This window comes from Odocoileus virginianus, chromosome 34 (genome assembly GCF_023699985.2).
Source record: "Odocoileus virginianus isolate 20LAN1187 ecotype Illinois chromosome 34, Ovbor_1.2, whole genome shotgun sequence".
Taxonomy (NCBI): domain Eukaryota; kingdom Metazoa; phylum Chordata; class Mammalia; order Artiodactyla; family Cervidae; genus Odocoileus; species Odocoileus virginianus.
The window spans coordinates 6,947,902-6,972,692 of record NC_069707.1 but is presented as its reverse complement, the minus strand read 5'-3'; the positions used below and the strand labels follow the sequence as shown (position 1 = coordinate 6,972,692).

Genomic DNA, 24,791 nt, shown 5'->3' with positions numbered 1-24,791 from the left:
TTCCTCACACATGTGCAGCCTTAGTGGTTTCTGACCCACCTTCTGAACGGATTGTTTTTCAGCATCCCAAACTTTGTATTCATACCACTTACTTCATTAAAACTCAAGGGAACATAGATGCTAGAAATTTCAAAACTCTCTAGTCACTGCAACATGTGAAACGAGACTGTGTAAAAAAACTAATAAAGGTAAAAATTGTACAAGTCTTTCTCAGTGAAAAGCTTCACCAACAGTCCTAGGAGATATTTTCTAGATACTGAAAAGGTCTAAGTAAGTGCTTATTATTATTTTTTAATTAATGCATTACCCTAATATTAAAATAGGACAAGGCTGCAGGGACTGGGGAATGCCTTATCTGTAGCTAGTTATCCTTTACTGGAGAAACCCTTTGCTTTTTTTCCTGCTGATAACTGAAATTCACAGTGGTGACCAATTTCACTTTGGCCTCACTGTGCTCGAGAAAGGTTTCTATTTTTACTTTAGTAAAAGGCGTCAAAAGAAGACAGTTGAAATTTAGTTATTAAAGCCTCTAAATCCGTGTCCCTTCGTGACTGACTGCTCTCCGTGACACTGTCCGGGGGGGTGGGTATGGAGGTGGCAGGACCAGCCTGCCCTCTGCAGAGGTGACACCACCCTAGCTGTCGAGGGGAAGTTGTGTATTCTGCTGTTCCTGCCCAGAAGAGGGGTCATCTCCAGCAGCCAAGCATCGGAAACAGACGCCAGGTGGCAGCAGGTGCTGTGAGTGGGTCTCAGCTCTCCCAGGTCTAGAGATCCAGGACTGTGCACTGAGCCTGTTCTTGGGGGATGCCCGGTGGGACAGGAAGCCCAGGGGTGTCTGCAGTGCTCAGTCTCCACCTAACATGGTCGGAAGCTCTGAGACACTCACGCCAGGGACGCAGGAGCCTGAGATGCAGCCTCGGAGCTCGGGACGCCTGCCTGTGCATTGTCGCTGGGTCCGCGCTGCGGCTCAGGTGACTGGCTGAGAGCCGAACCCCCCGGCCTTCTGTGCAGGGTGGGAGTCGTCTTGAGGGCAGAGGGACCAGCTCCTGGAGGCAGGGCCCTGAGTCAGGGAACACGAGCATCTCAGCTGCTTCATCTGATGCTCTGGAAACAGCAGGAGGGGCTGCATGGTTAAGGTATTGGAAACACAGCTGCTGAAGGAGGTGATGCTAACGTGGAACAGGTCAGCCTGAGTGACCGGCACGCAGTCAGCCGGACAGTCACGCTGGTGGCCGCCCTCCTGAGCAGCTCCGGCGCAGGTGGGAAGGTTGGCAGCAGCGGCTGCAGGCGGAACCATGGCCCCCACGGACCTCCCATGTGGCCCCAGAGGATGCGCTCCTCCCACTCCGACCTGGCAGTGCGTTGGACAAACGCTGGATGGAACCTCCTCTTGGTGGCGGGGGACGGGTCCCTCCAGTCTGCCTTCCCACATCCGTCCACCGTTACGAGTGAGTTCTTAAAGCCTCCGAAAAGCCTCGTCTGGCTTGGGGACCAGCCAGGACACTGCTCACTTCTCCAGAAGGAAAACCAGAAGCCGTCCGGGCCCTGTCTGCGTCTGTCACAGCTGTTTCTACATTCCAGCTGGACAGGTGCTGGATTGTACATCTAAATCACTGTCTTTCAGATCCGTTTAGGGTCTATTAGAAAAGCACATCTAAAAATCTTTAAACATCTGTAGCTGCTTTTACTAGGCTCTAGAGAATGATATTCCAGTAATGCCATGTGATCCTACGAATAAAGCAAACTGTGTTTTCTCTACGAACAGTCAAGAGGTAGTTGGCCAGCTCAGAACATGCATCTGCGCTTTCTCCACGTCAGTCACAGAAAATGGTCCACTTCCCTTAAACCCATCTCACATGGTTGGTGTTTTTTAAATCCCTTGGTGGGCTGGGTTTCCTGGAAGAAGTGCATTCAGCGCCCCCTGCCTCAAAGCTGCAGGCCTAGGACGCGGCTCCTAACACCCGGGGGGACCCTGCTCCGACCTCCAGCCTGCAGCAAACTTGGCATTTTCTCTCCCACGCTGATCTCTGAGCAAGGCCGACCTCATCTGCCATGGGATGTGATGCTTGCACTCCGTCTTCCGCTGCTCGGGTACAGAGGGGCGGCTTCACGCCCTGGGAACCAGCACCGCTCCCTGCTGAAGAGGCCGTGGCACTTATGAGACCCTGAAAACGGGTTAAGGGACTGGGGAATGGGTGACGCGTCTCTCCGTGGCTGTCTCTGCCATCTCGGGACGGGTGAGGAGCAACGGCCAGGTAGGTCCCCATCCTGCCAGACAGAATGTTGTCTCACGGAAGAGTGAAGCTGTGAAACGCTGGTCAGGGTCCCTGCCGGCTCCCCACACTCTGGTCCTAAGGCACTGTTGGCAGGAGCGCCGTCAGTCCTTCCCAGGAGAACGTCCTGCCTGCCCTCCCCTAACAGGGACCCTCTGATCTGCGCTGTCAGCAGAACTGTTCATTTGCTCGTCGCTTTGTGTTTGGTCCCAGAGACAAATTCAGAAGAACGTTGAGGGCCTGTGGGTCCCTTTCACGTCCCAGGCAGAAGGTGTAGGTGAATGCTATTAGGGCTCAGGTTACTGCTGCTGAATGGGAAGATGACAGGAAAACGACGCGTTTTTAGACACCCCAAGGTCATTTAATTTCTGAACATTTTGTTGAGACACAGCAGCATCGTTCTAATCCTTCTTTGTCTAATGCTGTGGGGTTCTTAACGTGTGCTCACATGTACGGCCTCGTTTCACCCTTGAGACGACCCAAGAGGTGGGTGTTATCACCTCCATTTGCCAGTTGGAAAAACAGGGTCTTGGAGCAAATGAGCTGCAGGGTTTGAGCTGTGCCGATGCTCCTGACGGCTCTCCTGTGTCTCCCAGGGCGCTGGGAGGGCCCCATCCAGGTGGGGGGTGACAGGTGCACACCGAGCACCTCTGCCCCGGGGAGGCTGCACTTGCGACCGCCGCTCCCGGCCTGACGCAGGGCGGGAAAGGCACCGGGGTCTCCTGCCCCACCCTCGGGGACACCAGGAAGTCAACCCAGGTGGGGGCCTCGCGGCCCCTCCCTTCCCACAAGCACACCAGAGTGTCCCCTTGTCACCCCTGCGGTCCTGTCTCAGCGCTGCCCCATCCTCCCTTCAGCAGGAAGCTCCTCTTAACCCCTCCCACGACGTCCCTTGTGCCGGGTGAGCGCTCCGTGACTTAAGAGCGCCCCAGGACGTGACTCAACAGAATGAGCCTTTACAGTCTCTGGCCACCGCCTATCCGGGACAGCTCATCCCGTCACAGCTTCAGCAGAGCGGCACTAAGGGCCGGGCGGCGTGGAGCGGCCCTTCCCCCGCTCCGTGCACGGACCCGGGAGACCCGGCGCGCGCGGCGGCGTCTCAGCCTGAGGTCACGTGGCGTCTGGTCTCCCATCGTCCTCCTCTGGAAATACTGCTGCTTTTCTTCGCTCTTCTTTTGCACCTGGCGTCTGACGGCTGGCCGCGGTTTGCCAGAGCCGTCCGTGGACTGTTACTCCAAACGTGGCCATAGATGCCATGGCGCGGAGCTCCTCCGAGTCAGGGGAGTCTGCGCTTCCGGAAGGAAGGCGGAAGCCGGGGGGACCGGGGACCTGTGTCCGCTCAGTCCGAGCCTGCACAGAGGGGCACCCGGGCTCCTGTGTACGGCCCTCCAGGAAAAGTGAGCCTGCACTGGTTTGGGGGGCCCAATTTCTGCTTGCTACGGGGATAAACAGAGGACGCCAGGCCTTCATCTCAGTGTTCAAGACGAGTCTGCTCCTCGAGGAGGGTCTTCAGGGAGCGGGCGCATCGTCATGATTCAGGCCGGACAGACTCCACCGCAGGGCGGCCGGGGGAACCTGGGCTGCCTCCGGGGCGTCCCTGGGTCCCGCATGCGTGCCCGGCTAGCTTCCTGGCACCTGCAGTCTCCACACAGAGCCTCACAGGCTCCGGCCGCCGGGAACCCACCTCCTCCAGCCACCCGGCCTGCCCCCGCACCCCTACCCCCAGCCCCCAGCTCCCTTCTCGGGAGCGCTGTGTGGTCCGGAACTCCAAAGTGCAGGAAGAGGCTCTGAAGAGAAAGAGAGGGGCGCTGTGTGCACACACCAGAGAGAAGCCAAACACTTTAATTTTTTGGTTTTCTTGGGGGGGAGGCATAATTTAGTCATCTTACCAAAGTGTCTTTCACTCTGTAGCGAGCCAGGGTTAACAGAAAACTCAGCACCAAAGGATGGCAGGGAGCCCCCCCACCCTCCGAGGTCCCCATTTCTGCCCTCCCCCCCGCACCTCAGATACCCTCGGAACGAGCCCACTCAGCACACCTCACTCTCACGTATGTTCTTAACACACACGTACACGCACTCACACAGACACACACGGAAAGAACGAGACCCGAAGCCCACTAAAGCGTGCGGGGGAAAGATGGAAGGACATCCTCCCCCCGACCCGACGCCGAGACCGCAGCCCCTGCCTCCACGGCAGGGGCTCCCCCAGCTTCGTCACTGGGTCCCGCCCAGGGTGACGGCGGCGTCCAGTCCCCCCAAGGTCCCCTTCGGGTGGTGACATGTCCCGGTCAGTCGCTGTGTCTCTGCTTGCTGTCCACGTTGCCATAGGCGGAGCCCTTGTCAATTTCCGTGACACCGATCATCCATCGGACCCCCACGGAAGCTGCGGAAACAGGAAGGGCAGGTCAGAGGCCCGGGGGGACTCCGGTGGGCCCTGCCTGATGGAATAAAGGCGGGGAGCTCTGTGAATCTCAAGCATCAGCTGAGAGCTGGCTGACCCCGGGTGCTTTTCACCATCCCCGCCTCACCCTTGAGCATGGGGCTGGGGTTCTAACTGGGCTAAGACACGTTAAAAGAGAGCAAGGCGGTTCTGTGTGTTGAGTTTCAATCCTTGGACAGTGGAGCTGAGCAGACTGTGGTGAGCTGTAGCTTCCGGTGCCCATCCCTACAAACAGGGTTCTTTTGTGAATGCAGTGCAACTTACAGGCACCCTTCAGCAAAGCGTAAGGACTTACCTGGACAGTGCAGGGGCTCAAATAGCTATTTTAGTTCCCAGCATGTCTCAACACGGCTTCTGGTGCGAGTTTCAGAGCAGCGGACAAGCCGCGTCCCTGCCTGCCTTTTCTCCGACAGCGGGATTTGGCCCAAAGAGATAAAAAGTGTAGGATGCAGGCGAGAGCCCAGTTTAACCACCAAGAGGCTAGAAAACAGGATACGGAGGCAGGAGCTGCAGTTTACGCGCTCCCTCCAGAGAGGACGGATGTGGTGGGCTCCTTGGGTGCGGAGACCACGTCTACCTCAATCCCCTTGATGAGCCTGGCACCCATTACAGCCTGACAGCACAGTCCATTTGCAGTAGGTGGGTAAAAGTGGATGGAGGGGGAGTGGCTGAAACCTCAGTTTCCAGAGCCTCAGCATCCTGTCTGTGAACTGTCACACCAGGGACCCGATGGGGACAGGGGCCCACCCAGCCTACGAGGCTCACGGAGTCCGTGGGCCCATTAAAACAGGCTGCCTTCAGCCTGGGGCCAGCTCTGAACACCAGCCCCCTGCCCCAGTATTAGAACTTTGTGCTGCAGGGTTGATGGCGCCGTGGAGCGAGCCCAACTCCAGCGGTGAAAGGCTTTGTGAGAGGACCAAGACACAGTGATCCAGGGAAGGGGGAAGCGAGGCGCGGGCTCAGGGGTGATGAGGCCTTGGGGAGACGGTAGTCGGTTCCTCCAAAGCTGCAGGAGGCGCCCATGTCTCCAGCCGTCACCTGCGGGGAACCCCAGCGTCCTCCAGAGGGCGCTGCCTTCCTGCTGCTGCTGCGCAAGGCGGGATCCATCCCCTCTGCCGGGCCCTGGAGACCACAGCCCCCTGGACACACGGCCGGCCGACCTGCACCCGGCCTGTGTAGCGGGAACTGACCACCCCCGCCGTCAAAAAGCAGCAGTATCCAGGGAAGCATGGGCCGTGGAGAAACAACAGTCCTTTGAAACGATGCCTGGGTCACAGCCCATAGTGATGAGTCAAAGGACTGAGCTGACCACCGTCTCCACGCAGCAGCCAGCCAAGAAGTGCCCACGCTGACTTCCCCCAAAAAGGTCCAGACCTGCTCTGAATGGCAAAGAGCCTTTGCTGCTTCCAGCTGGGACCCAGGAAATGGTTTTCTTGCAGGTGAGGAGGAAGCGATTCTGACAAGAGCCCTCCGCAGAGGCCGGGAGCTGTCTCCGGAGGGGTTGGCCCCCTGTGTACACAGGGCCCCGTGCACGCACCGGGAGGGTGCGAGGCAGTCCTCCAGCCCCGAGATTCAGGACTCCGATCGGGGTGCTCCCCTCCTCCAAGGCCTCGTCCTCCCCCGCCCCCAGAGGCTCCCACCTGCCCCAGGCCCCGCCGGCCCGGACTCACCCACGAAGAAGACGAGGACGAAGCTGGCGAGCGTCAGGGAGGAGCCGCTGCTGACCATGTTGACGACAAAGCGGAAGAAGGGGTAGAGGAGCAGCGAGGCCCAGAAGAGCCAGTTGACGAGCGTCCAGGGCCGCCGCGGGGGCACCACGGGTGTCTCGGGGAAGGTGCCCGTGCGGGAGTACTCCTCCTGGAAGGCATCCTGCGGGCACAGGGCTGCTGACCGCCTGCTGCCCGGCCTCCCCAACCCAGGCTTGCTGGGTCCCACCCTCCCCAGCCCAGTCGAGGCCACGGGAGTCTCCCCAGCTCGACCAAGATACCCTAACAGCATCCCGGGGCCGACAGGGCGCTCGCCCAGCAAAGCGCATCGGTGGGCCAGACTGCCGGCTCACCCATCGCGGCTCGGTTCTCCAGGGAGTCGAGTTTTCTGGAGAAATGAGCTCCCATGCACCCGAACCCTCTACCTTAAGTGCTGAATTTTGATGCTAAACCAAAATTAAATGCTACACTTTTATCCACTTGAGAAAGAGATGTCTAAAGTCAGCCACACTCGTCTTCTTTCCCAACCAAGCTGTACCAGAAGATGCCACTTTCCGGCCTCCCAAGGTCGTGATTAAAATGAATCCTCAGATGGGCCGCTTTGGAAGGAGCGCCTCTGGCCCTTCTCGGGCAGTTCAGGGGCTCTGCACGGTGGCTCCTTCCCGCCCCCCAAACCCTTGCCCCTCCTCAACTCCCCTCCTGGGTCTCCTGGAGGGTGGGGGTACGTCAAGAGGGTCTCAAGAAAAGCACATGATCAAGCAGTTGTAAACAGACAACGGACCGTGTGCGGACTGTCCCACCCTCAAGAGGTAAAGGAGGGCTTCCCCGGTGGCACAGCGGATGGGGCCTCCCTGCCAACGCAGGGGACATGGATTTGACCTTCCGGCCTGGGAAGGTGCCGCAGGCCACGGAGCAACCAAGCCCGCGTGCAGCTGCTCCTGAAGCCCATGCACCCTAAGGCCCCTGCCTCACAGGACAATGAGAAGCCCACGCACAGTGAAGAGCAGCCCTCCTGCTGCGGCGGCAAGAGAGGCGTGTGCAGCTGCACAGCAGGGAAGACCCAGCACAAACCAACCGAAAAAAGAGGAGGTGAGGCAGCCACAGCCGCTCCGCTAAGCGGAGGGCTTCCTTGGAAGTGACAGTGGCGTGTGGATGCCCCCCAAGATGGTACCCAACTTGCCAATGCCTCCCGTTCCACTTCCTGCCAGAACTTGGGTGATTTTTCTCATCCCGGTGAAGCCTGGTTAACAAGGGTGCAGTGGACTGGAAGTTTGCGCCTGCCTCCCTGAATTCCTATGCTGAAATCTTAACCCCAAAGATGAAGGTATGAGAAGCAGGGACCTTGGGGGTGTTATAGGTCATGAAAGTGGAGTCCCCACGAATGCGGTTAGCACCCTTATGAAAGGGATGCCCGGAGAGCCGTCTCGCCCCTCGACCATAAGGACGCAGCATCGTGGACGACGGCTGTGACCAGAATCCAACCACACTGGCACCCTCATCCTGAATTCCTCAACATCCAACATCCAGAACTGTAGGGAAGAAGTTTCTGCTATTTATAAGCCACCCAGCCTGTGGCACTTTGTTTTAGAAGCCTGACTGGACTAAGACAGGAGATAATACTTTTGTGCCTTAAAAAAAGAAAAAAGCTTTATTGGGGTGCATTTACATATCATAAAATTCACCCATTTAAAAAATGGGCGAGTTTTCTTTTCTTGAATTTTTTTCTCCAATAGCCTTGATAGTGCTTTTCTATTGTAATAATGGGCTTCCCTGGTGGCACTAGTGGTAAAGAACCCGCCTGCCCACGCAGGAGACACAGAGCTGCGGCTAAGATCCCTGGGTCGGAAAATCCACCCCCTGGAGGAGGGAATGGCAACTCACTACTGCCTCGAGAATCCCAAGGACAGAGGAGCCTGCCGGGCCACAGTCCACGGAGTGGAAGAGTCGGATACGACAAAGCGACTCAGCATAGAATGGGGAACTGGGTTTGCTTTTTCTGTCTCATTTCACTAAGACATCTGCTAAGCCAAGATTTTTTCCTGTGTGCCTCTAACAAGAGGAGAAGGCACTCCCTTTTCTAGGAGTCAGCAGGATTCAGAATTCATATTCAGTTTTTTCCCTCTGGTTCGATTCAAAATGCAAATCTCACCCAAGACCCTGCACCGTTCCCCAGTGGCCCTGTGACTCCCACCAGCCTCCCGGGCGGCGTCCCTGTGACCTGTGACCGTGTTGGGTGGGACATGGATGCCTGGCTCAGGGCCAGACGTCAGCTCCACAGCTGTCTGGGCCGTGTTATTTCTTCTGTAATAAAGTCCACCTGGCAGGGAGGAGGCCGTTTACGGTGCCTCCATTTTTGGTCTGCACATCTTATCATCCTGTGGCATGTTATACACCAGAAGTGGGAACTGATTCCTAGAAAGAAACATCAACCCCAAAGTCTGTAGGAGCAGGAGAGCCTGCTGGCAGAGGACAGGTGCCCCGAGGCCACATTGAGAGTGCTGCCACCAACACACCGCCAGGAGGGCGTGGAGGCTGGGCGGCCACGTACAGCTGGGCTACGCGGGCCTGGCCAGCCTTCACTCGGCAAAGGAAATTTTCTCATACGACCTTGCTGTAGAAAGGGAAGAAAAGGAGAGGAAAAAGACAGTGGGACAGAGAGAGCTGGGGGGTGAGGGGCGGGGGTAGGGGGAGACTTCTGGGAACAGCCCCACCCCAGGCGTCAGCCAGGGCTCGGGCCGGGGAAAGTGGTGTTTGCAGAGGACCGTGCTGTGGGGCCAGGCCTGCCACCCTTCCAAGGAGCGATGCCCTCTGAAAGTGGAACACCCAGCGGCAGCTTGAAAACCACTTAATTCCAATTCCCGAGGCCGGTGCTCCAAATACAGCCCCTCCCGCCTGCTCCCTGCCCTGGGCCCCTAGCTCTGCACCCGACTCGGACCAGCCTTGGCCTCGGGGACCCGGGGAACACCCACAGGGCCCCTCGCAATGTTGCTTTTCACCCGTGCCTTAATTGGCACGCCAAACTGTTGTTTAGTCGCTCAGTTGTGTCCGACTCTTTGCATCTCCAGGGACTCTAGCCCACCAGGATCTCCCAGGCAAGAATACTGGAGTGGGTAGCTATTCCCTTCTCCAGGGGATCTTCCTGACCCAGGGATCAAACCCACGGCTCCTGCATTGCAGGCGGATTCTTTACCACTGAGCTACCCAGGAAACACCGTGAGTGGCAAATTGCTAATCCTTTCCACAAACTTCAAACTATAACCCAGAGAAGCATCTTCAATTATAGGTGAAAAGTTACAAACCACACAACTGCGAAACCATGAAGGCACTGGGGAGAGAAGGGTCTAGGATCACGGGTTCACGGTGGAGTTCACTTGGGAGCCAGCTATGGGTCCCCAAGAAGAGTACACGAGGGTGGTAAATGCTTCTCAAAGCTAGTACCACCCCCCACCCCCCAGCCGGGGCGGGGTGTCCCAAGTGCTGACATGTAATACACATTGTATGTTTTCTAAATGCGAGATTGGTCCCACTTAAAGGATGGTCCTGTTTTCAGAGCTGACACCCTTCAGCTCTGTTTTAGAGAGTGTTGAAATGGCAGAAGCAGCTTCCTTTTTACTGACATCCCTGCTGGAACAAAGTGTTGGCCCAGAGTCTGTGGCTACCTACCCGCTTCGTTTTCTGTTAAGTCTGAGAGCTGCACCCCTAAAACCCCGAGCCTGGTATCTACAGAATTGTCTTTCAACAGCATCCACTGGAAAGGTGATGGTAAAAAGAAGTCCCTCACCCCTTGGCCCCACATGGTGGGCCACCAGCATTTTAAGCATGTCAAGCCCCAGACTCATGCAGGCTCCTGAGAAAATGGGGCAGACGCCGAAACCACAGAAGTCGATCACGTTTCCTCTTGGAGGCACCGCTGACCACCTTTTCTTATTGGTCAGTGGTCGGCCCTCAAGGGAAAAGGGTGGCCTCAAAGGTCTGCTCACCGCACCGGAGATGGGCCGCGGTCCCAGCCCTTGTGGGGGCAGGCCCCGGCCTCCCAGCCTCCGGCTTTGATGAATGAACTGGAAGATGGGGCTGTTCCCTCGTTCTCCGGACCTTCGTTTCCTCCTCACGAGCTCGAGAACTCTGACCTAGATGGTCCTTTCGAGAACTCCTTCCAAATGGAGCACCGTCACTTCATGCTGACATGAAGTTTAGAGGGGACTCTAAGTTTAGCGGGGAATCCAAGGCCTTAAGAAGAAAAGGGGCCTCCGAGGAAAGCCTCGTGAGCTTGCTCTGCACAACGACAGGGTCGCGCCTGAATGTCTGCTGCCGGCGGATAAACACCTGCTTTGCTTTGATGGAGTTTGGGGGCCACATGTGTAGGTTTGTGTGTGTGGCTCTTTATGAAAGGATTCAGTTCTGAGGCCTTAGCACGTTTCTCAGTTTTTTCCTGCCACTATAAATGACACCACCCTTATGGCAGAAAGTGAAGAACTTAAGAGCCTCTTGATTAAAGTAAAACAGGACAGTGAAAAAGTTGGCTTAAAGCTCAACGTTCAGAAAACTAAGATCAGGGCATCTGGTCCCATCACTTCATGGCAAACAGATGGGGAAACAGTGGCTGACTTTATTTTTCTGGGCTCCAAAATCACTGCAGATGGTGATTGCAGCCATGAAATTAAAAGACGCTTACTCCTTGAAAGGAAAGTTATGACCAACCTAGACAGCATATTAAAAAGCAGAGACATTACTTTGTCAACAAAGGCCTCTCTAGTCAAGGGTATGGTTTTTCCAGTAGTCATGTATGGATGTTGAGAGTTGGACTATAAAGAAATCTGAGCGCTGAAGAATTGATGCTTTTGAACTGTGGTATTGGAGAAGACTCTTGAGAGTCCCTTGGACTGCAAGGAGATCCAACCAGTCCATCCTAAAGGAGATCAGTCCTGGGTATTCATTGGGAGGACTGATGCTGAAGCTGAAACTCCAATACTTTGGCCACCTGATGCGAAGAACTGACTCATTTGAAAAGACCCTGATGCTGGCAAAGATTGAGGGCAGGAGGAGAAGGGGATGACAGAGGATGAGATGGTTGGATGGCATCACTGGCTTAATGGACATGAGTTTGGGTAAACTCCAGGAGTTGGTGATGGACGGGGAGGCCTGACATGCTGCCGTCCATGGGGTCACAGAGTCGGACACGACTGAGCAACTGAACTGAACTGACTAAACCAGAAAGCAGCACAAGGAAAATTCTGCCTCGTGCAGGAAGCCCGAGGGAAGGAATTTCTGCCGTCTTGTGTTTCTCTGTCCGAGCCCAGGCTGGCATGAGCACAGAACATCGGAAACGCAGCATCTCACCACTAACAAGCATCAGGCAATGTGTTTCCACCCACGGGCCCTTAGCCCATCGACATCAACAGCAGTGTCCCAGAAACACATGTTTCTGGTTCCCCCTCAAACCTCCTAAGACCCCAAGGCTGAGGCCCAGGAGTCTGCCAATTCCATGCTCTGCGGGCAGGCCAACCAGCCTCTCCTGAGCATTCGTGAGAGGAGAACAGACAGGTCTGCCTGTAAGTCCTCCCGGAAGGAGACTAAAGGCAGCTCGGAGAGAAGGGTCCACAGGCATTGCTGGAAAAGCTCGTCCTTAGGAACAGAGACGCGACTTCCTGCCATGAGAATATAGCTCCAGGATCTGGATTCCAAAAACCGACCACATTTCTATGAGCGTCTCTTTCATCTGATGGTGGAGATGTGCGAGTCTTTTAGACCGAAATCGTAACATGTTCTCAAAGGTAGGATTAAAATTCCTGTTCAGCGATAGTGCAGATCCCCTTGAAGTTCTGTATGACCATCTTCTCTTGAGCCGTGGGGCAGAAAAGACACGAATGTTAGCCAGTCCATATTCATGGACTTTGGTGAAGGGAAATCAGAGGCCTATGGAATGTATCTGATTCTAGATAACGAGCTGGTTTGGGTTCCAAATGGATGACAGATTCAAAAGGATGTTTTTTCCTCTGCCTGAAAATGCCTCCCTCACCAGGTGGAAGCTAAACTTTTCTCCTGCGTAAGAACGAGCAGTCAGGGCAATAATGATTACGTTTCCCTCTGCCTCTGCATGTCTGTCTGGGGGGAAACCACTGAAAAGACGAGGCCTTGCTAAGAGGACAGAAGGAGAATGGGGGGCGATCGGAGATGCTGTGGAGGTGGGGGGGGGGCAGCCAGGACAGACAGGCGTCCGGGGGCTGAGCAGGGGTGATGGGGTGGGCACAGCACAGATCAAACCTGGCCCGGATGAACCTTGTGGGCCTTTGTCCTGCTTGTGTTGGTGATGTTTTGGGACCAGACATGCTCCCTAACTGGACTCAGCCATCACTGCTGTAGAGAACACCCGTACACCCAAGAATATTCTGCCTTGGGACCAGTGGCAGGAAAATGGACAAGGGTTCCTGGGACCATTACTTCCTTTTTTTTTTTTTTTTTTGTCCACTACACTCATAATATAGTTCCATTCTTTCTGTGAAGCACCCTTTTAAAAATATTTTGCAAGTTCTTTTCCCTATTGCCTGAGCTTCCCTGGTGGCTCAGATGGTAAAATCGTCAGCCTGCAATGCGGGACACCCAGGTTCGATCCCTGGGTCGGGAAGATCCCCTGGAAAAGGAAATGGCAACCCACTCCAGTACTCCTGCCTGGAGAATCCCATGGATGGAGGAACCTTGTAGTATACAGTCCATGGGGTCGCAAAGAGTTGGACACGACTGAGCGACTTCGCTTTTGCTTTTCCCTGTTGCCAAGTAGAGCGTTAGACCCTACTGACTATCATTATCTGGGGTGGTTGTTATCTGGGGCATGAGGTCTCCCCCACGGGAAAGGTTCAGCTACCTCTATAAACTCCCAAAGGCCCCCAGCACCCACAACTGCTGCCTGGAAGGGAGCCTTGGACAGCAGGGAGCTGGCCCTGAGCACTGACCTTCTCCTGGTAGAGTTTGTGCAGCCAGGCCGCACACTTGTCCTCCTCCTCCGGGACTTCTTCTAGAGGAATCCGCCTGCAAGGGAGAGAGTGGCTAGCAAGGGGGGGGCCCACACCAGCTGCCCCAAACACTGGTTCCAACTAACAGTGTGCCTGATTCAACAACTCAGACCTGTCAAGGAGGACACCTGCCTCTCCACGCTCCCTAGCCTGGACTATAACATATAAGTGAGATGCTGCTAAAGTGGTCTCCATTTGCTTCTAGGCCTCTTTGTAAGCTCTAGAATGCTTGTATCTGTGCCCATTTCTATGGAGCAGATACACCCTCCAAGAAAAGGGTTCAATAAAATAAACTCTCACACTCAGTCTCAAAAATGACTGTAAAATGCTGTCTCTCATGTGTTCAGACCCGAGCTCTTTGATGAGAGAGAGTCAGAGAGCTGGGGAGAAGAGAGGCTTCACCTAATTATTTACAGCAGAGCATGAGTCTCTCGACATAAACAGGACTGTGAACAGATTCCGTTCGATGCCGACTGCAGACACGAAGTTGTTAGCACACTCCCCCGGGAGAAGGTCTGCGGGTCGTTTGTGACTTATTTGTTTTGGGATGGGCATTCCATTTTCTGGGAAGGAAATGAAGCCGACTTACCTAACGTATAAATCTGCATGGTATTTCTTGCCATTGAGGACTCCCAGCAGGGTTGGATTTTCATTGTTTCTGAAATTGAGTGTACAGTCATATACAGCTGAAACTATAAAAAATAAAACAAATACAAAGCAGGATAGAGCGTGTGAACCCAGTTCCATTTTGTAGATATACATACTGGAAAACAAGAATCAAACTGCTGGCTGATTATCGGGGAATGAAGGGACTATGGTTTCTTCTCGACACTTTTCTATATTGTCCAAGCGCTCTACATTGAATACATATCACGTTCCATCATCAGAAAAGCACACTATAACTTAGAGAACACTTATTATTGAGGTCCTATCAATTGAAAGCAGAGCTACAACAGATATGTAGACAAATATTAATAGATAAAGCAATCCAAAGAATGCGGTCTACGGAGGTCTCTGAGTCATGGCAATGCAACCATTCTATCCCCTAGAAAAATATGATCATTTTAAAAGGAGAATAAGATACTAGAGACTTCCTAAGGAATTGAACTATGGTGTGGTCAGTTGACGCATGGCTGGGAAACAAACAAGATTGTGTGATTTTAATGTCTACCCAGTGGTGAGTTAACCTGTCAATATACCGAAAGGGGGCAACAGAGGATGAGATGGTTGGATGGCATCACGGACTCGGTGCCTGTGAGTCTGAGCAAACTCCGAGACGGTGAAGGACAGGGAAGCCTGGCCTGCTGCCATCCCTGGCGTTGCAAAGAGACGGACACACGACTGAGCAACTGAACGATGAATAACAAATATGGAAGTTATGTCCACACCCACCGCTGCAGCCCCAGGGCCCGGCCCAGACTTATGAATCCTTCTTGGATGGCAGGACGCCCGAAGGAACAGTGAGGGGAGAGCAGGGTGGAAATGCGGAGTGGAAACAGATGGCCCTTCCTACGCGGTCGGTAAGACAGGACCGGGCAGTGGAAAGAGCAGGAGCTTTGCAGTCAGTCTGGGTGTGAGCCCAGGACCACCTGTTCCCAGCTGTGGGATCTCCTCCCGGACAGTCCACTCGGCTTCCCTGAGCCTCGTTCTCCTGGAGAACGGAGCTGACTCAGGGCAATGAACGTCAGCGCCTCCGAAAGGGCCCAGCACCCTGTGCTCCGCAGACTTTAGCGAGAGCCCTGCGCACCCGCGCTACCTCCAAAAGAGCAAGCGGTGGATGGGCGGGTACAAAGTCACATGGTCTGTCTGTTTGCTTCTGATTGGCTGCCCGACCACCACGTGGGGGCGCTCCGGCAGCTGGACCACATCTTAGCCGAAGGGGAGAGGGGCCCTCCCGCTGACCTGAAGGGCTGCAGGCAGGCAGCTCCCCAACCCCGCAACCCAAGCAACGAGACCACTCCCCTGTCCTCCCAGGCGGGGAGAAGCAGTCCCCCCGCCCCGCCCCGCCCCGCCCCCAGGAAGAGAAAGGCTGGTGGAGAATAAGCTCGCGGATACATCGCCCAGCCATTGTAAGCCCAGAATGAATGACCCAGAACGAAAACCCTTCAGGCTGCAGAACCCCAGGGTGTGAGGGTTCATGCTGGGTCAGGGGGTTTCAAAACACACCTCCTTTTTTCAGGCCCCTCTGACATAGGAGCCTGAGGCTTGCCACGGAGGTGGGGGTCCCTTCGATTAATCAAGGATGGGGGACAGCCCCCAGGGAGTGCCCCAGAGAAGAGCCTAAATCTGCAGGGTTCCCTCCTTTTCCAGAAAGGAAACCCCAGGCCTTAAAGTGACAGAACCAGGCCGGGCACTCGACCCACGTGCCTGCAGAGCCTAGGAGACGGAGGGTCTGGCCCCGCCCACCAGGCCGCCTGGGTGCGACCCCGGCCCACCGTGTAACGGTGGAGCTGCTTGGGATAAGTTCCCCCATCCTTCAGCCCCAACTTCCCCATCTGCGAATTGGAGGTCAAAACGTGTTTCCTTCGCTGCATCCGGCGGCCATACGCTCTGGCCATGCTGCGTGAGATGCTTGTGCTGCTGGGGTGTCAGAAGTGCCTGCTATCATCCATCGTCATTATTACTATCCAGGGGAGTGGGACAGCCTCTGGGCAGCCTGGCCCCTTCCGGCTGTAGGCAAAGCTCAGCCGGGAAATCAGAACCGGAAGCTCGACACCCCCACCTGGAAGCGAAGGCGAGCGGTGAAGGGGGCAGCAGAGGGTCCCGAGCCAGAGCGTGTTTGATGAGATGTTTACGACGTGCCAGCCCTGATGCTGAGTTGCCCATGTGTATTCTCTCCTTTAAGCCTGCTCCTAACCCTGAGAAATTTACAGAAGAGCGAACGGAGGATCCAAGGGGTGAGGTGACCTGCCCCCGGATGGCACAGCTGGCGAGGGGAGGAGCCAGCCCCGTCCCCAGGCCTCCTGACCCTGCTAGATGGAGCAGGTGCCAGGAGATGCGTCTGCGAGACGGAGCGGCCCCGGCGTTCCTGTGTTGGCTGCTGGACTTCACCGGGGAGCAGCAGGGAGCTAGCTGACAGGGAGGTTCTAGCCTTTGGGGTGATACCAGAGCAAACCAAGTCTGCAGGCAGACAGCTGGGGCCCCTCTGAGGCCCGGGTCCCAGAGGGAAGGGGAGATGGGCCACTCCCGGCAGGTCCTCGGTGCTGGGAGCTACTGAGTCCAGGACCAGCGGTCCCTTCCTCTCCCCGGAGTGACGGCAGGTTGCCTGGGTGATGTGAAGATGAGAGGTGGTGATGCAGGTAGCAGGGGGCCAGTGAGGAGCAAGGCGGGGACTGCGGGTAGGAGGGAAGCGAGGGAGGAATCAGCGGAGGGGCCCAGGAGCAGAGTCAGAGACCTTTAGGACCCGCACGTGTTGGAGTCGGTGTTGCCACTGTGTCCTCCGCGGGACCGGTCAGCGTGATCACAGAGCTCCCGGGGGTCCCCCTGCCCCCAGGCGTGGGGACAGCAGAGAAACACCGCACACCGTCCACACCTACATCCCCTCCCCCCACCCCCGATGCAGGCTGGGGAGGAGGTGGGGGCCTCCGCCTCACCAGGCGATGTGGCTGGGGTTCCGGGGAGCAGAGACGGTGTGGGGGGGCACCAGGGTGGGGTGGGGGTTGGGGGACCTGGGTGAAGTGGGGAGATCCCCCAGTTCCTGCCTCCTGAGAGACGAGGGACAAGGCAGTGGGGCCTCCAGAGCAGCCGCATGGGAGGAAAGGGTAAAAACTCGCGCTTCCAAACCCGAGGGAGGAGGGTTCAACCGGAGACCAGTCTGGAGCAAGCTGGTTTTGTGGCTACTCGCCTCTCGCCCTTGCCTAGCGTAATTCAGGGCTCTGGACTCGGGACCAACCGGATAGACGACAAGGGCACAGAGATCATTGTCGGGGGCGGGGGCAGCTGATGCCACAGATGGGCAAGAAATGCCACACAAGGTAAAACCACCCCAAAAACCTGGGCTGACCTGGCTGGCCCGGGGCCCGGGGGGAACTCAGTGCCGCCTGCAGTACCGGTGCTGAGCAGCAGAGGGCAGGGTTGAGCTGGCATGCACGTGGTGCGTGTGCACGTGGTGTGTTCACAGCGGTGTGTGTGTGCATGTGCGTGTGTGTGTGTGTGTGTGTGCGTGTGTGCAGGGCTGTGGCCACTCGTCCAACGCCGGGAGCCTGGACCCAGGCTAACCAGGGGTGACCTGCCAGCCTCCATCCCTGGCTCCCTCTGGGTGCTGGGGTCCCTTTCCCTGGCTGCAGGGGGCCCCGCAGGGTCATCCTTACCTACATTTCTCAAACTCCTCACGGTCACCGCGAAGCCTTTGGTGCGAGGCAGCAGGTGGTGCTTGAGGCTGGGCAGCCCCTTGGCCTGGGCCACCTGCATGCTGATCTGGTGTTTCTTCTCCGTGAACCGCGTGCCCTCGCAGTGAATCAGGAACTGAAGGGGACAGGACGGCCGTCACACACATCCCCGTGGCCGCTCAGAGAGCTGTGAGGTCACACACTCAACCCCGAGTTCACACACCCAGCCCCAAGGTCACATACACAGCCCCGAGGTCACACGCTCAGCCCCAAGGTCACATACACAGCCCTGAGGTCACATGCCCAGCCCCGAGGTCACACGCTCAGCCCCAGGGTCACACACTCAGCCCCAGGGTCACACGCTCAGCCCCGAGGTCACACGATCATTCCCGAGGTCACACACCCAGCCCCGAGGTCACACGCTCAGCCCCAAGGTCACATACACAGCCCTGAGGTCACACGCCCAGCCCCAGGGTCACACGCCCAGCCCCGAGGTCACATGAGGTCCCGGGGTCACACGATCATTCCCGAGGTCACACATACAGCGCTGAGATCACACACCCAGCCCCAAGGTCACATACACAGCCCTGAGGTCACACGCTCAGCCCCAGGGTCACACGCCCAGCCCCGAGGTCACACGATCATTCCCGAGGTCACACATACAGCGCTGAGATCACACGCCCAGCCCTGAGGTCACACGCCCAGCCCCAGGGTCACACGCCCAGCCCCAGGGTCACATGCTCAGCCCCAGGGTCACACGCCCAGCCCCGAGGTCACACGCTCAGCCCCAGGGTCACACGCTCAGCCCCGAGGTCACACACTCAGCCCCGAGGTCACACGATCATTCCCGAGGTCACACATACAGCGCTGAGATCACACGCCCAGCCCTGAGGTCACACACTCAGCCCCAGGGTCACACGCCCAGCCCTGAGGTCACATGAGGTCCTGGGGTCACACGCTCAGCCCCGAGGTCACATGAGGTCCCAGGGTCACACGCACCATCCCCCAACACACGCCACAGTCACACACGGCCCCACAGGAGCCTGAGGAAGTGACCAGGGCAGGGTGGTCTGACAGCTGAGCCTGCCTCCCCCCAGGGCGTGACCTCTGGCCCTCACGTCTACCGTGTTCAAGAGTCTCTGAGCTTTGAAGAGAGAGGTTTTGTGTTTGCGGAGTCTCGGGAAGCAGAGGGGTGAGTGTGTGTGTGTGACCAGGGCACCCCGAGTGTGAGTGTGACTGGGGTCCCTGAGTGTGTGTGTGACTCATCACCCTGAGAGTGTGTGAGTGTGATCAGGCACCCTGAGAGTGTGAGTGTGACCCGGGTCCCTGAGTGTGTGTGTGTGACTGGGCGCCCCAAGCATGTGTGTGTGTGACCGGGGCTCCCCGAATGTGTGTGAGTGTGACTGATCTCCCAAACAGTGTGGGAGTGTGATGGGGCACCCTGAGAATGTGAGTGTGACCAGGCCCCCCGAGCGTGTGTGAGTGTGACCTGGGTGCCCAGAGAGTGTGACCCAGGCGCCCCGAGTTTGTGTGTGACGATCACCCTGAGCATGTGTGAGTGTGACCTGGGCTCCCTGAGCATGTGTGTGACGATCACCCCAAGCGTGTGCAAGTCTGACCGGGGCTCCTGGAGCGTGTGACGATTGCCCGAGTGTGTGCAAGTGTGACCGGGGCTCCCCGAGCGTATGTGAGTGTGACCGGACGCCCCGCGGGCCGGCGCGCGTACGAAGTACTTCTCGGGGTAGTCCCGCAGATGCAGGAGGCTCTCGGAGACAGTCTTGCGGTCCTGCTCCCATTTGCGCGTGCAGAAGACCATCTCGGTGAAGTACCACATCCAGCCGATGATGGGGACGTAGGCCAGCTCCTTCTTGGCCAGGACCTTGGAGCCCTGAAACAGAGGGGGCCCGGGGCGTCTGTGAAAAGGGGCGTGAGGCCCTCCCCTGGGACAGCCAGGGAGCTCCCGAGAAAAAAGAGTGACCGTGCACTCCAGGCCCACAGAGACAGCTCCCCAAGACACGGAGGCAGGGAGCCTCTGACCTGGAGCCAACCGCCCACTGGTCAGCTGCAGGGCCATGCCCGCCTTGCCCCATGAGTGAGGGGGCAAGGGCCAGGCTCTCCAGGGCAGGGACAGGCTCTCCAGGGGGAGGACAGGCTCTCTATGGGGAGGACAGGCTCTCCGGGGGGAGGACAGGCTCTCTATGGGGAGGACAGACTCTCTGGGGGGAGGACAGGCTCTCTATGGGGAGGACAGACTCTCTAGGGGGAGGACAGGCTCTCTATGGGGAGGACAGGCTCTCTATGGGGGAGGACAGGCTCTCTGGGGGGAGGACAGGCTCTCTATGGGGAGGACAGGCTATCTGGGGGGAGGACAGGCTCTCTATGGGGAGGACAGACTCTCCGGGGGGAGGACAGGCTCTCTATGGGGAGGACAGACTCTCCGGGGGGAGGACAGGCTCTCTATGGGGAGGACAGGCTCTCTCTCTATGGGGAGCGGCCAGGCTCTCTGGCGGGCGGCCAGGCTCTCCATGGGGAGTGGAGGCTCTCTATGTGGAGGGGAGGCTCTCTGGTGGGGGACAGGCTCTCTATGGGGAAGGGAGGCTCTCTGCTGGGGGGACAGGCTCTCTATGGGGAGGTCAGACTCTCTGGGGGGAGGACAGGCTCTCTATGGGGAGTGGAGGCTATGCGGAGGGGGACAGGCTCTCTATGGGGAGGGGAGGCTCTCTGGCGGGCGGCCAGGCTCTCCATGGGGAGTGGAGGCTCTCTATGCGGAGGGGAGGCTCTCTGGTGGGGGACAGGCTCTCTATGGGGAGGGGAGGCTCTCTGGTGGAGGACAGGCTCTCTATGGGGAGGGGAGGCTCTCTGGTGGGGGGACAGGCTCTCTATGGGGAGTGGAGACTCTCTATGCGGAGGGGAGGCTCTCTGGTGGGGGACAGGCTCTCTATGGGGAGTGGAGGCTCTCTATGGGGAGGGGAGGCTCTCTGGCGGGCGGCCAGGCTCTCCATGGGGAGTGGAGGCTCTCTATGCGGAGGGGAGGCTCTCTGGTGGGGGACAGGCTCTCTATGGGGAAGGGAGGCTCTCTGCTGGGGGGAGAGGCTCTCTATGGGGAGGACAGACTCTCTGGGGGGAGGACAGGCTCTCTATGGGGAGGGGAGGCTCTCTGGCGGGCGGCCAGGCTCTCCATGGGGAGTGGAGGCTATGTGGAGGGGAGGCTCTCTGGTGGGGGACATGCTCTCTATGGGGAGGGGAAGCTCTCTGGCGGGTGGCCAGGCTCTCTATGGGGAGTGGAGGCTCTCTATGGGGAGGGGAGGCTCTCCGGTGGGGGACAGGCTCTCTATGCGGAGGGGAGGCTCTCTGGTGGGGGGACAGGCTCTCTATGCGGAGGGGAGGCTCTCCGGTGGGGGACAGGCTCTCTATGCGGAGGGGAGGCTCTCCGGTGGGGGACAGGCTCTCTATGGGGAGGGGAGGCTCTCTGGCGGGTGGCCAGGCTCTCTATGGGGAGTGGAGGCTCTCTATGGGGAGGGGAGGCTCTCCGGTGGGGGACAGGCTCTCTATGCGGAGGGGAGGCTCTCTGGTGGGGGGACAGGCTCTCTATGCGGAGGGGAGGCTCTCCGGTGGGGGGACAGGCTCTCTATGCGGAGGGGAGGCTCTCCGGTGGGGGACAGGCTCTCTATGCGGAGGGGAGGCTCTCCGGTGGGGGACAGGCTCTCTATGGGGAGGGGAGGCTCTCTGGTGGGGGGACAGGCTCTCTATGCGGAGGGGAGGCTCTCTGGTGGGGGGACAGGCTCTCTATGGGGAGGGGAGGCTCTCCGGTGGGGGACAGGCTCTCTATGGGGAGGGGAGGTTCTCTATGGGGAGGGGAGGCTCTCTGGTGGGGGGACAGGCTCTCTATGCGGAGGGGAGGCTCTCCTGGTGGGGGACAGGCTCTCTATGCGGAGGGGAGGCTCTCTGCTGGGGGACAGGCTCTCTATGGGGAGGGAGGTTCTCTATGGGAGGGAGGCTCTCGGGTGGGGGACAGGCTCTCTATGGGGAGGGGAGGCTCTCTGGTGGGGGGACAGGCTCTCTATGGGGAGGGGAGGCTCTTTGGTGGGGGACAGGCTCTCTATGCGGAGGGGAGGCTCTCTGGTGGGGGGACAGGCTCTCTATGGGGAGGGGAGGTTCTCTATGGGGAGGGGAGGCTCTCCGGTGGGGGACAGGCTCTCTATGGGGAGGGGAGGCTCTCTGGTCGGGGGACAGGCTCTCTATGGGGAGGGGAGGCTCTCTGGTGGGGGGACAGGCTCTCTATGGGGAGGGGAGGCACTGGGAGCGGTCGGGAACCTCTGGGGTCGGGGGTGCCGCGTCATCCTTCACCAGCTCACGCGGGTGCCCACCCCCAGCTGTGCTCCGCCTCGCACACCTCCCCGGTCCTGAGCGCCCTCGCTGGCTCTGTGGGTGGGAGGGACACTACTCTCCTTACAGATCAAGGACTGCGGCCCAGCGGGGTCTCTGGGTCGGACGCTAGGAAACCAGGAGGTGAACTCGGATCCGTAGGGCCACTGGGCACACTCCACGAGCGCCCTCGCCAGAGCCTCGCCAAGGCCGCAGGCCCCCAACAGGCAAGGATCTGGTGGGGTGGAAGGGGCAGGGGAGACACAAGATCAGCTTTGGATCTGATAGACCAGGTTCTAAGGTTGGAATTAACAAAGATGCTCCTAGAAACAGCTGTTACCCATCAATGGCAGAGATGATGGAGGCAGTGATGCAGGCTGGCGGTGGCCTGAGCTGCGCTCCAGGCGACAAGCGTCTGGCTCTGCCCCTCCTATGAGTCCCGGAGTAAAGAACGATGCTTCAGCACAAGCCCTTCTCTTCCTCAACACTCCCGTGACAACTGCGGAGCTCAGCAGAGAGGCCATCCCCGACCCACCCACGAGAGCCAGAAGAAAGGTGTAAACAGCTACCTGCTCCCTTGGCCTTAGAAAAATAACACATATTTTAAAGAAGACTAGTCTTGAATAATCACTGGAAGGACTGATGCTGAAGCTGAAGCTCCAATACTTTGGCCACCTGATGCAAAGAATTGAGTCATTGGAAAAGACCCTGATGCCGGGAAAGATTGAAGGCAGGAGGAGAAGGGGACGACAGAGGATGAGATGGTTGGATGGCATCACTGACTCAGTGGACATGAGTCTGAGCAAGCTCCGGGAATTGGTGATGGAGGGAGGCCTGGCGTGCTGCAGTCCATGGGGTCACAAAGAGTCAGACACGACTGAACGACTGGACTGAACTGAACTGAACTGATTTTCTCCTTTGGGAGAAGAAAAAGCAAAGCTACCTCTCAGGTGGAGCCTCGCCACATTTTGACTTTGGTTTTGGCTTTCCCACACACAGATTTCCACACCTGCAAATCCCCTAGAAAAGAATCAAGCCTGAGGCATCCCCTGGCGGTCCAGGGGTTAGGACTCCAAGCTCCAAATGCGAGGGGCAAGCGTTTGGAAAGAACCACGCCATAGGATCCAAGGGCCTGCCCCAGAGGACCAGAGGCAGGTCCCCTTAGGTGGGAGCACTCGCTGGCAGAGGGCTGAGGGCTCACGGGGTGCCGGGCACAGAGGTCACACTCTCTCCGGCTCACCACGCCCCTCATGGAAACCAGCTAAAGCCCAGCCCTGGTCCACGGGTGGGTCTCAGGCCCTGGGAGGCCCCCTCCTGTCAGCATGTTTGTTCTCAAGGTCCCTGCGCACAGCCTAGAAGATGAAAATAAAACATCATCACGATGAACTGAACGTACCTTCTTGGCGGGTTAGGATTATTTAGAAAATTACTTATTCCTGAACTCTTTTCAATGGTAATCTCTGGCGACTTGAAGGACTTACAAACGTGATCTATCCTATAGCCAAGTGTGTGTGTGTGCGCACTTAGTCACTTCAGTCATGTCTGACTCTTTGCCTCCCCATGAACTGGAGCCCTCCAGGCTCCTCTGTCCATGAGATTCTCCAGGTAAGAACACTGGAGTGGATTGCCATGCCCTCCTCCAGGGGATCCTCCCAACCCAGGGGATGAAACTGCAGCTCCTGCATTGCAGGTGTATTCTTTACCGCCCACAGCCAAAAGGGGGATCATATACTCCAGAGCAGGAGCCGTGAGGTCTGGAGAAAGATCCTGTGTAGTCAATCACAGCTGTCTGCTGGGGACGGGTACCCTCGGGGGAATTTCCTATTAGCGGAAATTAACCATACCTCAATTTTTAAAAATTAAAGACTTCTATGAATTATGTTGTATATGACATATCATATCAAACAAAGGTAGTCAGTGGCCCAAATCTGCTCTGCCACCTGGTTTTATAAAGTTTTATTGGGACACAGCCGCGCTCACATACACGTTGCCTACTGCCAGGAACATGGCTGCTTCCATGCTCCAGCCGCTGAGCTGAAAAATCATGATGGAGGCTACATGGCCCACGAAGCCTAAAATATTCAGTTTGAATAATTACATACTCAGTTCATCAACACTCTTGATTTATAGCTGATGAAATTTGTTTTCTATGAATATTTAATGGCTGGGAAAATGAAGACTAACTTTTTTTTTTAAAAATCTAGACTCAAAGCCGAGTTAATAGTCTGACTGCTCGAAAAATGGTAAAAGCAGAGAAAAATAACAGTAACTATTGCTGGGTAGTGAGACTAGAAGGGACTTTTAAATTTTGTTAGATTTTCCTGCTTTTCAATCAGAAAACGACTTTGCAGGGTCCCCTAACAGTGCCCTTTTTAGGCAATGGTTGACATCAGCACATCTTTAGCCCTTTACTTCTGGAGCATGAGGCTCCGGATCAAAAACAGTCTGGTTATTTTTCATGAGAAACGGAACCGAGGAGGCATTTCTGGTTTTATGCTGAATTAGTCCATCTTTCAGCCTTAAAACTCTGGATGTTATCGTGAGGCCTAAGCCTTGACGTGGGTTCTGTTTCCTTGGTGGGCCTCAGCTTTCCTGGCTGTATTATGAGCAAAGTCATGCTGAACTGAAAGCGTTGCCGTAAAGATCTAATGTTACATGGAAACACATGTAAA

The 24,791-nt window shown here is 57.0% G+C and overlaps 1 protein-coding gene across 4 annotated transcripts in view; it reads right to left on the bottom strand.

Moving 5' to 3' along the window:
* Positions 1-4,099: 4,099 nt before the first annotated feature.
* The window catches only part of AGPAT4 (1-acylglycerol-3-phosphate O-acyltransferase 4), a 125,611-nt gene continuing 104,919 nt past the window's right edge, over positions 4,100-24,791 (bottom strand). For all 4 annotated transcript variants that reach the window (XM_070461742.1, XM_070461740.1, XM_070461743.1 and 1 more), the window contains exons 4-9: positions 19,481-19,642; positions 17,737-17,890; positions 14,016-14,118; positions 13,367-13,442; positions 6,384-6,582; positions 4,100-4,656 (exon numbers count right to left, since the gene is read on the bottom strand). In XM_070461742.1, the coding sequence (XP_070317843.1) occupies positions 4,562-4,656; positions 6,384-6,582; positions 13,367-13,442; positions 14,016-14,118; positions 17,737-17,890; positions 19,481-19,642 (789 nt within the window). In that variant the 3' untranslated portion in view covers positions 4,100-4,561. The remainder of the gene's footprint in view (positions 4,657-6,383; positions 6,583-13,366; positions 13,443-14,015; positions 14,119-17,736; positions 17,891-19,480; positions 19,643-24,791) is intronic.